The sequence below is a fragment of the Mytilus galloprovincialis genome, chromosome 5 (assembly GCF_965363235.1).
Source record: "Mytilus galloprovincialis chromosome 5, xbMytGall1.hap1.1, whole genome shotgun sequence".
Taxonomy (NCBI): domain Eukaryota; kingdom Metazoa; phylum Mollusca; class Bivalvia; order Mytilida; family Mytilidae; genus Mytilus; species Mytilus galloprovincialis.
This window is the reverse complement of record NC_134842.1, coordinates 44,141,915-44,161,291: the sequence shown is the minus strand read 5'-3', so window position 1 is coordinate 44,161,291 and position 19,377 is coordinate 44,141,915. Positions and strand designations below refer to the sequence as shown.

Sequence of the window (19,377 nt, the reverse complement as noted above, 5' to 3'; positions counted from 1 at the left end):
CATATTTCAAATTGAAGTTATAAGGTTAAAGGAATAACCTTTACACAATGAACGGATTGTGCAATATTTAATTCTAAAATCTAGTCACAACACTGCAAATATATTTATAAACAAAATCCTGATTTATTAAATGCATACGTAGGCCCCGCCTCATTTTGAAGAATCATAGAATAAAACGGTTTGGGCGACCTCATATATAGTCCATTTGGCTGTACAGTATGGAACTTACATTTTTGTGCGCTACCCTTGCGGCAGTGTCAGTGTCCTTCGTTGATGGAGTTGGATATATGGGTGTTAGACCTCCATCTCTGAAACAATGTTGCTATAAAGACATAGACAAGGCTCATTTCAGTTACGACAACAATTTATGTGAAGGTAAGATATAAGATAAGAAGAAAAATAAAATGACAAAGTCAGTGCTGAAAATACAAAAGGTAATGAAGTCTTTAATCAAATGTCACACTAGTGCGCAGTGGTGCAGTATCAAATGTCTTTGAAGCTATCTTGGCTAATTACAAAGAAAAAATATGATTACCAGTCATTACAAGATATACACGACATAGCATATGAATTAAAAACTCAAAATGTGTCTCCTAAAAAGATTTTGGTATCAGTAATTACTTTGATGGCATTAACACATTTATTGGATTTGGGTGTTTCTGTTTTTATTTACTGTTTATATAGAAAAAAACTTCAAATTTTCCATATTCACCAAAACAACTTTCTCCAATTAAGAGTGTTATATGGCTTGTCTATTTTTCTATACACTTGTATTTATATTACCATTTATTGGACAATTATTACTGAAGGGCAAAATACATGATACAACACTAGCAATAGGATACAACGGGAACGAATTTTCACTTTCCAATGAATATGTTTGAAGTATATTAGGAAATTGAATATCGCCATTGGATTAGCCTAAAATTATCAAATAATGCTGCAGCATTCCTGTTTGTGCGTGACAATCGCGTACAGGATACAATCATGTATCACCTACCTAATAATGTGTCGTATACATGGATCATCTTGTACAACACCAGTCGCTACTTTCCACGATCTGTAAATGAATTAGCTATAGTTTCTACATAATCACACTTAGACAATGTCACGAAATTACTGATAAATTGTTGTAGTCATCAATACTTTTGACGTTATTAATAATAGACGATTCGAGTACGGGCATTTGGTTATCCAATGTAAGCAAATATATATATTAAAGAGGGGCTAAAGATATCAGATGGACAGTCAAACTCATAGATCAAAAATAAACTAACAACGCCATGGCTAAAACTGCAAAAGACAATCAGATAAAACATTGTAGTACACATGACGCAACATAAAAAAACTAAAGACTTAGCAACACAACCCCAACCAAAAACTGGGGTTAATCGCAGATCCTGCTCCACTTGTGGCACCCGTCGTGTGGCTCATATTTTTACAAACTCGTTAAATAGTCAAATTCGGTAGTTCACATTCATGATAAGGGAAAGAGATTGTTGTAACGACGAAAGGAACATTTACTACATTATCTGTGAAACGGTTATTCCATTGTCAACCAACTGGTGATGTCGTCCATAAAATTTGCGAAGGGATCATTTCAACTTCACCATTTGGAACTCTTGATTTAATATCTTCTTTGTGAGCAGCAACACTCTTATGATAGGAAAAACAAGAATCTCACATTTGGTTATAAAATCAGAGAGAAATTATTACTTGTTCAATCATCTTATACACATTGTAGATACTGCAATGTACAAGTCATATAATGTATCTGAGCACAGAATAAAAATGTCCATGTGTATAATATTTTGATAAATGAATTAAACAATAGAGTAGACACTCATAAATATAAATCAATTCGTACAATGTTATTGTAAGTGAAAAAGAAAAATAATAATAATAATTACTCGTATCATAGAACACATTGTAATTTGTATATGTTAATTAGTTAAATGATCTCATTATTTCCAAGAGGAATCTTGACTCTTGATGAGATTTGTCATAAGCAATATTTGATGAATAAATATGATTATTTTGTTAATTGAGTTGTTAGTATAAATGATTGGCTCGTCAGTAAGGAAATTTATATATGCTCATCACTATATAATAGAGGTGTATTTTAATAAATAAACTCGGTTAAGCTTATGAGATATGTTGGTTGACTGCTTTTAACAGATGTTTATGACAAATCAGTTTAAGTAAGGCCAAGTTCGGATAATGTTTATATCAACCAAGAAGAAATCAATATTAAACACCATGTTGATGCAATACTTTGATTTCAGGACCAGATAACTGGTGTAAAGTTCATCCATGTTGGACGACCTGCGCATCAAAGAAGAGCCAATCACCTATCAACATTAACACAGGTTTAACTCGTTATAAAAGATATCCTAGGCTAAAGTTCGAAAAGATACTTAGAAGAGTTCTTGCAAACGTTCGAAATAATGGTTAGTAGTAATAGTTTTTGTACATAGCTTAATATATCAGTCATCAAAACTTTTTTTGATTAACTGGACTGGGTAATTTAATTTTTTTTCAAAACGAAATAAATGTTAGTTATGAATGGAGATTTGATTATGACGTTTTGACATATTCGATGAATTATTTCTGACTCCGACTTGATTATCCGACACGTTCTTTTTTTTACAAAATTGTTCGAAAAGCAAGGCATTTTGAAACGACTTGTGTGATTTTATTAAACATATTCAGATCAACATAGTTTGAGAGAATTATATTTTTTATTTGTATTGTTTCTAATGTGCATAAAGTTTGTCTAGCTAATGTGACTTTACATATTCAATATGAGGTGTACTTTAAGTGTTCGTCCTTTAAAAACAAGTATTAATTAAAAGCAAGAACGGTATAAACATCAGACGAATTCGAATCAATACATGAAGCTTTGGACATATGAAAATTTACTCTGGGAACGACCATTCAGTTTCAAATGTGGGGTATGGTTCATTCCTTAAAAATATTTTGATCCCAAATTTGATGAAATAAATTTCTGTTCATGAAGATAAAAAAAATACATATTCTGCTTGCAAATTTTTCCTACCCCATACCTCGAAGTGTTGAATCTTAAATAAAAAAATATTTGATTAATTGTGTCGTAAAACGAAAAATAAAATTCTGAAAATTATTGCTCCCTTTCGACAAAAATGACACCCAAAGGTCAACATTCGTTCCTTTACAATGCATACTAGAACACACCCGTGACATCGCGGGGAAATAGAGCGTAGGTAAACTGTAAAAAAAAAATACTGACTGGAGAATTTCAGGAGAGGTATCAAAAGTCAAAGGTACTTAGGGACTGGGCACATTGTTTTCCCCTCCCCTATTTTCCAAATACCGATTTTTATACCTTCTGTTTTTCTGTACTCTATAAATATGCATATATACTTACTTACTATACAGAGAATTTCAGGAGGGGTATCAAAAGTCAAAGGTTACCGTACTTATATATATATATACATCAGTGAACGCCCTGAATAGTAAAGACCCCCCCCCCCCCAAGATAACCATTGGAATTTATAGTAAATTATAACAAATACAGTTATTCATAGTAAATGTATGTAAGTATACAGAAATATATCCATAGTGACCGCCGTTGATAGTAAACCATAGGCGGATCCCAAGAGAGGGGGTGGCCTGGGGGGCCCTGTCCCCCATTTCGTTGAAAAAAAATTGTTGATTATATGGGAATCACTGAAGCATGAGAGGAACGCTCCCCCTTTTAGGTCAGTCAGCGCCCCCTCCCTTATGAAAAGTTCTGGATCCGCCACTGTAAACTAATTGATAGTAAATAGCAAATATTATTCATTTTCGTTTTCCTCCCAAAATAACCCAGACTGAAACACGTTAAGTAAAGATGATACATGCTAGAACTCAAAATGATAGCAGAAAGCAAATTTATATACTTTAATCATAGTCTTCGTATATATTCAAAGAAAAATACAAACCGGAAGTCTAATCTGACTTAAAGTTTTGTCCAATGACGGGAAAATATCCGGACGCATTCTTTTTCGTTTTTATCCCAAAATAACCCCAACTGAATGATCATAAGAATGGATGACAAATGCGACTATACATGTTACCTATAGGACACATAGGCATGATGATTAATTAATTGTGGAAGGAGGAGAAGCGACACCCAAAATGAGGTCTTCTCGTTTAATAGTATAGATATATTATATTTCTGTACAAAAAATACAATTTTAAAATGGCCTTTGTCTGGCACAATTGCAGAGAATGAAGATGATAATTATGTATGGTGTGATTTATATATACAGATAGATGATAATTACATGTACATTTGTACAAAGATAGATGATGTGTATAAAGATAGATGATATTTTTTTCTCCTCCTTTGCGATTCCCGAACAAATGAGACTGTAAAAATCGGGTCCCCCTTATTTGCTTCCAACTCAGGTGATTATTTAACAAATACGTTTACAATTTAAGAAAAACAAATATGTGACACATTAGTAAACTATTATTGCTGTTAAATAAAAAATACTAATATGGCATTCAGTATTATATATTAGACAACACATAGCTGAGAGGGTGACATAGCGGAGTATTGTCCCTCAAAACAATGTCTAATTGTGGTAATAATCTGTCCTATCACCCTCTCAGCTATGTATTGTTTATATATTGTTACCCCCATGTCTTTTGTGATACATGTGGTATGCAATTTGCAGACCTGTGATTTAAGATTAGAAAAATGTATTTGAATAGTGAATGCCCAACTAGTTATGGTTAATTATATTGATCAGTATACGATATTTATATAAAAAAAATGAAAACTGTTCGACTGTGACGTTACATCATACTTTGTAAGAGATCTGCTTTGCATTTAAATCTATGTGCACAATACACATGTATGCAAAAAAAAAAAAAAAAAGACGACAGGGTATTCATTCTCATAATTGCCTATTGTATAGTCCGTTAAAAAGACTACCACTCATTGTCAGGAATTTGCCTCCATATAACTAAGTTAAAAATAAACACTCCTTCATACATATCGGACATTAAAATAGTTCAAGTTCTGATTTATTATAATTCAGAAATGCTCAACCCCAATAGTATGAGAAGATGTCTGATAATAAAATAACATTCTGTCAGTAAATCAAATCAAATTCATACCTCTCGTTTCTTGATTCTACGAAACAGGTCATGCACCGTATTTCGAGGTTCATGAAAGATACGATGACGAGATAACTGTACGTAATGTCCCAGAGAGACCAAGACAGAAAGAGTATAATTTTGCTCAGATACATGTTCAACTTGGGCAAGATGAAAAGAATGGATCTGAACATTCTATTGACAACGTATTCAAACCGATGGAGGTAAGTATTTTTATCACTAAAAGAAGTACAATAAAAAGGGAATAATAAATCTAACGATTTTCAGACACAGGTCAAATAATATAAAAAAAAAAGAAAACGGGAAGAAGGCATTTACAAATCTGGGAGACATCTAGACCTAACACGAGCGTGAAACATCAAACGCAACTAGAAATGTATGGACGTTTACCTTCGGAATTTAGTTAGAATTACCAGAACAAAACTATCTGTATCAAAACCTAAGGCTTTAGCTTGAATAATATGCATGAATAATACCATTGCATTTAATTGATACATTCAACAACACTTATCTTGATGATAATTTTCGTTAAATAACTAAAACATATCCTAATATACTGCTGAAATTAATCGAAAGGAACTTACTTTAATTAAATCGAATTTAAATGGTTAGTACTGTCCTTTCCTAGATTTAGATGTTTGGTTTTTTTTCACGAGGAAACCTCACACTAAAATTTACGACAAAATGTAAAATGGTTCGTTCCCTGTTGTTAATTTTCTCTTTTTGTATTGATATTTTTTTGGCACCATCTTAAGGTGTTTATATTTCACAACTCGTTCGCTATACCCGTGTCTGTTGTGGCGTTTTTAGTTTTAACGAACGTAATCTATGTATTACTGATAAATTATCATGTCAAAGATTTCGTTTCTTTAAATTACTTAAAACCGTTACTAAACCCTTCCGTGTTTACCGTGCCCGGAAATTTAGAAACGTTCCTGGTAAACTTAAGAATTCTTTAAATATACTTATTCTAAAATGTTACCAATAAAACACTGTAACTTAGATCAATGAATATTGTTTTATTGGTATTAATATAGATTTTGTTATTAGTAAATTAAAAGCAATCTAAATATTATTGTTATATACATATACACATTCTTGTCGATAACTGTATATATATACATTGCACAAGTTCATGTTATATAAAGAGGGTGTTGGGATTCCGCTAATACGTTTAGTCCCGCCTCATTCTGTCTGTATGTGCCTGTCCGAAGTCAGGAACCTGTTATTCAGTGGGTGTCGTTAGTTTATGTGTTACATGTTTTTTTCATTCAAATTTTGTACATAAATTAGGCAGTTAGTTTTTTCGCTTGAAATTTCAATCCAGGACCTTTTATAGCTGATTGTGTGGTATGGGCTTTGCTCATTGTTGAAGGTCGTACGATGACCTACATTTGTTATTTCTGTGTCATTTGTTCTCTCTCTTAAGGATAGTTGTCTCATTGGCAATCATACCAAATCTTCTTTTTTATATGTTATTGGAAATATAGCTTCAGAAATGTTTGATTATGATTTCGGTCAATGGTAAGGCATATGATATTAAAAACGTTTACTAGCATTGTTAGACTGTCATTTCCATCAGATTAAAAAATAGATACATGTATATCTCATCAATCCCTTAAACTCAAATGGAGATAAAAGAAAGATTTAATTAGTACAGCTTCATGATTATTTGTCATTATTATGTAAACAGGTTTATTAAACTCTACTAGTGATGAAAGTAAACAGAAAACTAAGAAAAACGTGCATTTATTATCAAGCAAATGATTAGAAAAGTTTGTGATTAGAATGATAAAGGTTTGACTAGTAAAATCATTTTACTGTTAACAAATGGAACCCTGACAATTGTAAGACAGATTTGAATTTCTGATGCAGGAACATAATTGCAAGATTAATTCACAACAATACCAGTTTGTTTATTGGTATCAGATGTGTTCCCTCTTTTATCATTTCAATTTATTTGTAAATATATCATTTTTACTCAAATTAAACAGTACATGTATATCTAGTCAGCCAAAATTTTCCTCGGAGTTCAGAATTTGCTGATTTTACTTTTTGCTAACTGAACATTTACAATAAAAGATTTTGAGCTTTCCTGATGAATATTAATCCAGAAAATAATTAAACAATTCAGATGCATTTACTTATGCTACTCTTTCACTCAATGAATCCATGACTTTAGCTATCTACCTGTGTTTCACAAATACTGCCTATTTTTACTGGATGTAAAAGCAGACACTAAAATGTATAATTATGTTCATAGAATCAAGTGGCGATATGCCAATAATCAAAGAGATATCACATTTTCATAGTATGCCATCTTGATGATATTCCGTATGTTTAATTTGATGCGACTGTCATACAAATGAGAGGTTTAGTGCTATTAAACCAAGTTCAACTTACCATTTTCTACATTTGAAAATGCCTGCACCAAGTCAGGAATATGACAGTTGTTGTCTATTCGTTTGATTTGTTTTATCATTTGATTTTGTAATTTGATCAGGGACTTTCCGTTTTGAATTTTCCTCGGAGTTCAGTATTTTTGTGATTTTACTTTTTCATAGGAATATTACTAATTTATAAAAGACGTCTGTATTAAACACTTCATAGTTCTATCAACCTCCAAAGCCGATTGCTCGTGAGAAAGAAACCGTCGAAACCATATTTGAAGATAAAATGAAATAAGCTACTGTGGGTGACCCTTGATAAGGATTTGAACCTGCGTATACGAGATTACATGCGGTATCCTCCTGCATGACCATGTCTTTGATAGTAACAATTCCAAAATGAATGTAATGATTAAACTGTTATATTTAAGGCTCAAGTAGTATTTTACGACAAAGACTATGAAGATGTTACTGACGCTAAATCAAAGAAAAGGGGACTTGTAGTGATGAGTGTTATGGTAGAGGTAAGAGCTTAATCCTAAATCTAGAAATTGAAAAAAAAATTACGAAAACAAATATTATACAATTATTGTCTTTTGATAAGGTCAATATGCGGTTTTATTGACTTTTGAAAGACTGATATTCGCTGAGGTGAATATGCTTTTTTTATTTAAAATCCAATTCATATAGAAAACCCTACTAAAATAATACTTATATGGAATAATGTTTGTTATTCAATAAAACAAAGTATGTCAAAACGTAATTGAAGTAACAATTTTCAAAACATTTCGGTTGTGCCGAAGTCAATGATACATTTTCTATTTGTTATAAGTTTACATTATACGAAGGAAGTTAAAGTAGAATTGTGATGCCATTTGACAATATTGTCATGTTCTCATGAAAACGTATTATTTGTGGCATATATTTCATACTATAGACGTACTCTGACAACTAAAACATACAGGAAATCTATTTTTTTTTAACAACATTGTACACCTAATATATCTAATAAAAATTGTAATAAGTTTGTTGACTGTCGGTATTTTAAATGATGTATTCCTGACAGTGTTTGTCATGTACAAAGTTCAAAGGGGGCAATCTGCATCAGTGATGCACTCCTGACTGCCATAAGGACGACATTATCAGAAGATCAATGTAGGATAAAAAACAAACTGAAATGGGGTGGGATGGGTTAAAATTCTGCAAGTTTAGTTTATCTAACATTGATTTTACATATATTCATATTGGTCAATCAATTTTTCCAAAATTAAGTTTACAGGTACAAGGGGGAAAAGTGTTGGTGGGGGGAGGGGAGGGAAGGGGGGGGGTCTGTAAAAAAATTATGTGAATTCAGTGTTTTTATGCTACATTGAACTTTTGATGTCGTTCCTTATGGAATTTGGAATCGTCTTACTTCTTTGTACTCATTTGGTTATTGTAGGACATTGAAAATGGTTCCGTAATGAAAGAAAACCAATTTATCGGATGATCAAATATTTCCTTGTTCAGTGTTAACCCTCGTCGAAAGGTCATTGTAGTTCAGCTTCTGTTCAATAAACTATCACACTGAGGTGGTGGGAATTCGAACTTGATACTTGGTATACTCGGTGGACACGTTGGACACGGTTTGGAAATTTTTAATTATTAAGTTTTCTCACGAATCCGCAGCTTTCTTCTTCCGATAAAAACGTAAAAAAAAACAAATTATCAAAACATTAAATCCTCGACAATACTTAGATGTATGTATATCTTATTTAAAAATAACCTGCGCAGGCGTAGACAAAGAAGACAAAGACAATGCTAGATCTACTATAGTCAGTTTTATTGAATAATCCCATCGTAAATACAGTCAAACCTGACTAAACCGGACCCGGAATAAACCGGTGTCCTGTCCATCCCGGCCGAAAGTTAAAAGTCCCATTTTTTCCCCTTCAAAGTCTTTCTTAAAATACCCTTTGTAAACCGGACCCGGTGTATTCCCAATTCCTGTCTTATTAAGCAGTGCCAATACTCTAAATTACATTAATTATTACCTGTCAAAAACGGTTTGTCTAATTAATTTCAATGGTCGATATGCAATCAAAACATATTTGTTTATACACTATAGCTTTTCAGGATAATCATTTAGTCAGGGGTTAAACTGTGAACTTACAATCGTACAGTAGTGAGCTGTATTATTTATTAAAGCATAAAGGTGTCAATTAAAGAAAAGACACATCGAATATATATCAGATTGAACCTACGTTGTAACTTGGATAAACGAATTTAACATTGTTTAAAACGCGGAGTACGAAATTTACATTGTGATTTCGAAATCCGAGTTTCATTTTTTTTGAACCCCTAAACGAATGACCCTGATAATGAAAAACACCCGGATGACAACAATCAATGGGTATTATACACTGTATGACAATGTTTCGATAGTGATGAAATTACGTTTGATAAAATAATGGCTTTTTAATCGGCCATTCCGACGTTTCAAATTAATGATCATGAGGTAAATAAAAAATCTCCTCTCGCAATCTAAATAACGGGAGCGAGTATTATGATGCAAAGGTAAACATTGAAAAACGAAGTGAAAGTATCTAAATTTATCAGATATAATTTACAACCAGACAGAACTTTGTATGCAAAATATCGGACGTCACAAGTCATTTACTTCCGATCAAAGCGGAAACCTGAATAAACCGGCTCACTGGCCAAACCGGCCCTTTTTCATAGTCCGTAGCTGGCCGGTTTATACAGGATTTACTGTATATTCATTCAAGGTGACAGGTATAATTCAATAGACCACTTTCGAGTTTGTCCGTCACCGGAAAAAAAACTCGTCATTTATGAGCGCCTTTTTGAAGTCATTTACTAGATAGAGGAAATAGCCTGTATCCCTGCACTATAAAAGTTAATAAAGCGTCTAAGTGATAGTCACTGTGCAGGATAACCTAGAAATAACATTTGATATATAAACGCACTAATGATGTTCACTATTAAACACTTAAGTTTCTTTTACGGAAATGCATCGAACTCGATGGTTATCTATTCAGGGATGATTGCTTTTTTTTGTTAATTGTTAGAATAATTTATCAGCACGTCCCATGTCATAGGTCATAAGCTGTCATATATATTTTATAGGTATATGGACAAAAACCGGAAAATGATGCATGTGGGGTAAGTTGTGCACTATTATATTACAGTGTAACCTGTGTTATCCGACACAATTTGGGATAAGAAAAAAATGTCGGATTAAGCATGGTGTCAGAATACTGATGTTGGAATACTCAGTTGTCGAATTAAGCATGGTGTCAGAATACTGATGTTGGAATACTCAGTTGTCGGATACGGCAAGTTACACTGCGTTTACATTTTGTTAACTGTAAACAATTAAATCCTAATTTATAATTTGGTATCCCATTCTAATTTTGAGTTGCGGGATCACATAATCTTAACAACGCTTGTATTTAGTATTTAACTCACTGGTACAATTAGCAATTTAGAAGTATTTGCATATAATCGTAAGTAAATGTAATGCTGCAAAATGTTACATTAAACTTTAGCATGAATTTCAATTTTGCACAATCAAATAGAAGTAACGTCTGCAATTTGTGTTAGCTATTATTCGAATATGGAAAAATCGAATAGGTTAAGACAGAGAATTACATAGTAACAAAAGAATATCTTAAATATGTTTTAAGAGGAGTATTAAATAAATGCGTAACGTTTTTGTATTCATTTAATATAAATCTGAAAAGACTTGATGTGTGTTTCTACTTTCTGTATAATTCATCGTTTAAATCTTATTATGCATTTTTTTTTTGTATTGGTAGTGTGATCAAGAAACATGTACAGTCAGATATGCAAGGAGGCTTAGTGCATTGATGGAAAAATATTATGAAAAAGTTCGACGTTACCCACTAGCATCGATAAACCCTGATTTCTGGACCTTCCTTTCACTTCCAAGTAAGAGTTAAGATATATATTTGATTAGACTGAATACAAAAATACTGAATGAAAATCACATACGTTTGTATTTTGTTTTGTGTTTCGCTTATACATTTAGAAATTAAAAGGCAATACGTTTTAACTACCTCGAATAAAGTTGTTTTCTATCATTAACACGTAGCTCTTAAAATCATCAGTTTCGTATACTTATTTGGTATTCAAATATTCGAGTTTGAGGTTTCCGATAAGGACAAATCAGGCAAATTCTTTCGTACGCATGCCTTTTTCCCCTTCCGGAATACCAGCCATTAAAACAAGCTCTTGGTGAGGTTCGTGATGCTCATTCACGTGTTGTCTTTGTCGTGTTTTGTGAACCATTATTTGTCTATTTAGTGTTGTCAGTTTATTTCCGAGGTAGGAGTTTAAATGTCCCTTTGTATCAATCGGCTCTGTTTTGTGAAGTGTTACATATTGATATAAATATGAGTAATTTCGATTCGGTAACGAATAAAGAAAGGACAAAATATTTCCACATAATGATGAGGGCCCTCATGGGGTTTTTGATTATGTGATTACTTGGCCGTTTTTTTAATGATTATTTGATTATTAAGCCAAATATTTCATGATTATTTGATTACCTAGGACTGTATTTTTAGTTTATGATTATTTGATTACTAAAGATAAGCAAATATTTAATGATTATGTGATTATATTGGCAAAAAAATGGTGATTATGTGATTACTAGGACCCCCCATGAGGGGCCTCAATATACTAATTTTATCAGCTGCAAGTGGAATAAACTAAGCTTAGTTGAAGGCAACAAGTATTCGGCCTTAAAATCATTATTCTAAATATGACTCAAAAGGAGTTACAAGTGAGTCATGATTTGATAAATAAAATAAACGACTATTAAACAGTCCCCTTGGTTTGTAATATATATATATTTCAGCAAAAAAAGTATTGCTTTGCATATCTTATTAATACTTACCTGATAAGGAACTCTCGTACCTAAATATTTGAATGTACGGATGTAAAAATACTTGTTGAGTAGTAACCAGAATCGGTAGCTTCAAATTCAACAACCGCAAAAAAACATCCCTGTTCAAAGACTGTTCTGACTGAATGTTTAAAGACAACAAATCACATATCGTCAGAGTTGAAGAGGTTTCAGTATCGAAATGAAATGTCATCAAATAGGTGTATTCTCTTGGAGAACGACCTCACCCTGTCTTAATTATTTGTTGATGATGTGTGCAGCATTTACATACAGAGGTTTACATCATATAGTATGCATATTCGGAAGTTTAACTAACAGGGTGTTGTCTTAACAAATCGCGAAAGAAATCTTATTCAATTTGGTACTTGTTTGTTACAAAGGTAATTTTTGATGCGGTAAGGGGCTTTGAATAATATACTTTTAACTTGCAGCAGGCATATGTATATAATTGAATATAAAAGATGAAGTATGAGTTCTAATGAGACATACATACGTTTATACTTTATATATATGTTACAGTGAATTTGTATAATCAGTGATTATGTAGAATCCCTGAAATTTTCAGGGATTATGTAGAATCACTGGTTAATTTAGGGATTATATATAATCACTGAAAATTTCAGGGATTATGTATAAACACTAGAACAAACGTTATGCATAACTGAAATGAAGAAATAGTTTCATTTATAAAGAGAATAAATAAAATTAAATAATTTATTCTAGAGAACCATATTAAAAAATAATTATTTACATACAATGTAAAATTTTCAACACAATATGTTAAAATGATAACCTGATAATATCAAAATGTTAGGCACAATGTAAAAAAATGTCAAGCACAATGTAATAAAATGACAAGCACAATATATTTATATATTTAAATGTTAGGCACTATAAACCATATTTTAAAATGTCAAGCACAATATTTAAAAACAATCATTTATTTTTACAAACTAAATTTGGATGCACCGACTATTGCACTCGTACCCCTGCTTTTCTACATGAACATCTGTTGGCTTCACACCTTTTTTACCGCAACATCCACATTTAAAAAAAACCTGTCCTTCACATATTGAATCGGATTTTACTTCACGTCTTAGGTAAAAAAAATTGCAGTACACATATCTGAAGGTAACAAAGCAAGCTGAAGGGAATCAGCAACTCAAACTGGGTTCTTGTATATGATCCGAACAGGATATCATGTTTTGTGGCCAAGCGATATCATTTTTCAGTCTTTTGATGAACAATGGTCATAATGTTTTTCCCTTTCCTCTGTCAACATTTTGAATTGGATTGGTATCAGAACATTACAACCAATGTCAGCCTCCTCTAAAATTTTGTTCAATCTGTTGATCATTCGTTCTGTCTGTTTTTTTCTGTACACATAGTTCTCTCGGTTTGTATTTCTTGTTCATTTGAACACAAAAAGCAAAAACAGATGTCCCATAACCTTCTTCACCATTTGCTTTACCACAAATAACATACACTGTCGATTTACAATTTGAACATGCATGTGCATTTGACGCTGGCTTTTGACAAAACATACATGAGATGTCGTTATTTTTTGTTATCAAACAAAGGATCTTCAGATTATTGATAATCCCTGAAATCATATTAGGGAATTTTTAGAATATTAATCAAAATTTTCAGTGATTATGTGAAATCACTGGTCATTTTCAGGGAATCTATATAATCACTTATGAGTTTAGTGATTCTACATAATCCCTGAAAAATCAGGGATTCTACATAATCACAGATTATACAAATTTACTGTAACATATAAATACATATCGGACATGTACCTGGAACAAATGAAACACTGATGCATAATTTTATAAATTTTGATCTTACAGATATATAAGACTGCAATGATCTATATACATGTTAAATAAAGGCAACAGTAGTATACCGCTGTTCAAAACTCATAAATCCATGGACAAAAAAAACAAAATTGGGGTAATAAACTAAAACTGAGAGAAACGCATTACATATAAGAGGTGAACAACGACACAACATTAAAATGTAAAACATACACACAGAAACGGACTAAGCATTAGACAAAATCCTATGAGAATAACAAATATAACATGAAAACCAAATACATGAATTTGGGATAGATAAGTATCGTGACACGTCTTATAGTAATGTGAATTCACACTCAAAAATAAGAGAAACCAAACGACACAACGGAAGCACAACGTTAAAATGTAACACACACAGAGACGAACTATAATATAACTATGGCCATATTCCTGACTTGGTACAGGACATTTTAAAACAAAAAAAAATGGTGGGTTGAACCTGGTTTTGTGGCATGCCAAACCTCCCTCTTTTATGGCCATGTGAAAAATAACATTAAAATGACAACACAGCATTTCAGGACTACAATATAAATAAATAGGAGAACACAATTGACAAAGAGACACACGAAAAATAGCTAACAAAAGGCGACAAGTTTAAAAAAATTTATACGCCAGAAGTGCATTTTGTCCACACAAGACTTACTAGTGACGCCAGATACAAACGTTTGAAAGCCTAAACAAGTACAAAGTTGAACAGCATCGATGACCAAAAGTTCAAAAAAGTTGTGCCAAAAACGGCCAGGTACCAGAACATCCCTAAAACATTTATCTATGTGTCATGATCATATGGTAAATCATACAGATCAAGAGAGTGTCAAAGAATGAAAGAGCAAATGTAGCTTTTTAATATACTTTCAAATTAATAAACCAATAGATGTAACATGATCAAGTACATGTAATCATAATCATGGTATTGCCTTCAATCGTTTCTTTATAATTCCTTATAGAAAAGTGTTGGTACAACCGGTGTGGTAAAACACCAACTAAAGAATTTATAAAAAATAGATGTGAAAAAGAAGAGCCAGATAGAAGACCTTTTAGGGTATTTGAAGGTATCACTCCACTAGATGTCCTTCCATATGACACAAATCGTTTCTACACATATTCAGGATCTCTCACTTCACCTCCATGTTATGAAACTGTACAGTGGATTGTTTATAAATGTCCAATTAAAGTTTCTGCCAAGGCAAGTATTCAATTACACGCAATGTATGAATTTAGTTAGCAGATAGATTCTCTTTTATAGAGAAATTTCTACAAGTGCTGTCACCTGCAAAACGCACACAAACCAAGATTTTGAAAACTGTTGTTATTAAATTTAACCACAATGATGCGGCTAAACGGGTGCTAAGTAAGGTCTATATATAAATACACAATGATTACCTGTGATTAAACATAACCATTAATATTAACATTAGAGACGCTTTCAACACATAGACCCAAACATTCACATTAATAGCATTCATTACCAATGTTCGTTAACCGGTTTTCTGTTATTTTTGTTTTCCTTTCGTATTGTCTTTGGATATACACACATTTATATTTATAATATGTAGTTGTACGACATATATATTTAATTAATATTATTGAAATTTGTTAATGCTTGCAATTCTTTACCCCAAGTTGTTTAAACGTTTGACGATTAATTTTATTCAATATGATAGTGGAATATATAATTTGACACGTATCCCTGTTTAAATAGTTGCCTGTATTTATGTTTCCTGAAATGCAAATACTGGGAAATTAATAAATCTAACGTCAAAATTGAGTCTTGAAAACCCCGAGTATATTGTACAACTTCAAGCTGGTTAAAAACATTCTGTTTAGAGTAAACTTATGATACTGATAAATTAAATTAAGCTGAATTACTTGTGTCAAATACTTACGAAAATAGTATTACTCATAAACCACAAAACATGCACCTCTATCCTTTCAGACCATCTCGGTCGATTTCAGATTGTTATGGGGTACACGTTGTTTAAATTGAAGTGTTTTGTTATATTAACTGTTTTGTATACTTAACTTGCTTTACAATACAATAACTAGTCCATTCGTTGATTTTGTTATGATTTTGTCTTTTGTTGCCTCTCCTTCTTTTTTTAATAAAATTGAGAATGGAAATGGGGAATGTGCCAAAGAGACAACAACCCGACCATAGAACAAAACAACAGCAGAAGGTCAACAACAGGTCTTCAATGTAGCGAGAAATTCCCACACCCGGAGGCGTCCTTCAGCTGGCCCCTAAACAAATATATACTAGTTCGGTGATAATGAACGCCATACTAATTTCCAAATTGTACACAAGAAACTAAAATTAAAATAAAACAAGAATACATTCATTATCTTTTTCTAGCAACGTGTTATTCAGTCTTCATCAACTCTAATAAATATTAATCGTAACATGTCGAAACACATTATTTCAATATAAATGTGAATGAGGCACAGTATAGTTTTGCTTTATCATGCTTCAAAGTTCAAAAGAAAATTTGGCATACCTGACTTCATTGGCAACGTATTTTCTAGTAATTCATTAGTTTCAATTGTACTTTTGTAGGCTTTTAAAATGTTACAATTGGTGGAAGATTCACACTTAAAACCCCTACCACAACTTGGTACGAGAAGACCTCAACAGGTAAAAATTATTTTATGTACAAAATATGTTCTTTAAAATTCAGTTTTGACTATTTTCCTTCCTGTGCACGTTTTGTTGCATTCTTTCATATACATCATGGTGTTATATCTGCGTTGTAAGAATACATGCAAACGAGAAATGGTCGGCGAATCAATGAACGCGAATACTGTAATTCAATTGCAGTACATTTATGAAGATTTTGAAAATATTGAGGATTTTTTCGAAAAGAAATTGCGTATGTTAAATCTGTTGTAAAACATTTAGTTTATCAAAATTCAACTTTTTATCTCAATTTGAAGTTTCAAATTATTTTAATATAAAAACACCTTCATCTATCAAACCGTATCCTTTGAAAAAAAGGATGATTACCCTATGTAACTTAGATATACATATAAAAAAAAGTTAAGATACCAATGTCAAAGAAATCAATAATAAAACATCGTTTATTTTTTTGTTATCTGTATTTGATCTATTTCTGTTCACCTTGTCCACTGAAATGCGTGAACACAATACACAAAGCAACGCTAGGACAACGTAGTTCAAGTAGCTACGTGTAAAAAGGACCGCCAACCATCTGCCAACGCGTTCACCTACTCGTTGCCTGTGGAAAAAGCCTCGTTTTTTGTTATTTCAATGAATTTTGTTTGCTTAAAATATATTTTTAAACTATTCCGTATGTTAGAGTACCCAAATCAAATGCCATTTGAGCAACAACAAACAGTCAATAAATACACAGATGATTCACAATAAATTGATAAATTCACTACAAGGAGATGGTTTTCATAAAAACAAACATAGAAAAGGAACACTATTATTTTTTATGTATTGAATTTTCAATTCTGTTAATACCATCTTTAGTTGCTTGTATCTGATCTGCAAAACATAGAATAATGAAACTTGGTTTTATTGTATAAATACACGAGGAGCGACACATCTGCATGTTTTGTGAGACTTGTTCAAACAAAGGGAACATTACAAATGTAAATTTAATCCCTGTAATGCTTTTCCAACAAAAAACTAGATTGTGAAGATGGTTGATAGAAAAAAAAACCAACCTTGATTAATATTTCTTTTTTTTTCATTTTCAGAATATGAACGTACCTGTTTACCGCAGTTATTTGAAGTGAAATTTATACTCAATAGACACACATAAACTAAAGATGGCATTTTAAGTCATGAGGAATTGGATCCCACCATATTTTATATTATGTTAAAAATAGCATTAAAATTTAGCAATGTACTGAATACTGAATATGCTCGTTAATCATAACTCATACATGTTATAGATAAAATTGTTATCTTTTAATCCTTGAATTTTACTTTCGACATGGTTTTTATAGGTGACCTTAGTAATCTACGGAGTACCTAAAATATTCGTTTATCATAAACTCATTATAAATAACATTGTTATATTTCAAATGTGTTAGTTTTCTTACCTTAAATTGAGCTATATGATACAGACACTATGTATTTGCGTTCATTTGATTAGCAAACACCGCGTATATCACTACAATATAATTAATAGCTTATAATAGCTTATAAACATTATGCCATGACAACTGAGAAGCGATATCGACTTTTTGCACTAAACAGATGTTAAACAACCAATCAAAGAAACATGCACAATAATATGTTTGACCAAAAGACAAACATCTGATTACAAAACACTACATATTAATTCAAGACAAGAAAGGACTTTACCAAAAAAAAACAAGGTAGTTAAGCAGCGATCAAAGCGTATCATGTTCCAAATTTTACTCCTTTGATATAAGAAGATGTGACATGTGTGCTAATGAGACAACTCTTCCAAGCCACAACGTGTGAAAGAACCATTATATGAAAAAGTACTATAGGTAAAGTGTTTATTCAAAACAAAGCCTTGACTCTTACCGAACAGAAAGTTATACAAGGCCCAAAAAATTACAAGTGTAAAACTATTTAAACGGGAAAACCAACGGTCTAAACTATGTAAAAACTTAAAACCAGGAACACTCATGCCATTTATAATTTCATCAACCATGTACCGGATATTGCATTAATAAATATAATCAGACAATCAATTTCTCTTTAATTATGTTTATCCTTCATTAACAAGTTATTGGATATGTGTTTCAAATAAATTATTAAGTTCCATATAATAAAAGGAGAGAATAGGATAAAAAAAGAGGAAGAAATGTCTTCTGTAGAAGAACAGGTATAAACATTGTCATACATTTTTACCCTACCAAAAATACGAACCAAACTTCTGATAAAAACAAGAAAAAATGATGATTGCTCTCAATATAAGAGGATAACTCACTAAAAAGAAGTCCGTTTACTAGAGGTTTCTTGAATTGATACGAATCAGGTACGGTTGGTACGTATGCAACCGTTAGTGCTGTTTTCGAGGTATCATTTTCAGCATGAAATTATTTT

At 31.9% G+C, this 19,377-nt stretch overlaps 1 protein-coding gene across 1 annotated transcript; it reads left to right on the top strand.

The window, feature by feature from the left end:
• The first annotated feature begins 197 nt into the window (after positions 1-197).
• On the top strand, positions 198-18,381 carry LOC143075878 (nacrein-like protein). The gene is made up of 9 exons (XM_076251463.1): positions 198-375; positions 2,286-2,450; positions 5,176-5,351; positions 7,967-8,059; positions 10,665-10,700; positions 11,357-11,489; positions 15,278-15,516; positions 16,885-16,962; positions 18,051-18,381. The coding sequence occupies exons 1-9, from the start codon at positions 219-221 to the stop codon at positions 18,087-18,089; spliced, it is 1,116 nt and encodes a 371-aa protein (XP_076107578.1). The 5' UTR covers positions 198-218; the 3' UTR covers positions 18,090-18,381.
• The last annotated feature ends 996 nt before the right edge of the window (positions 18,382-19,377 follow it).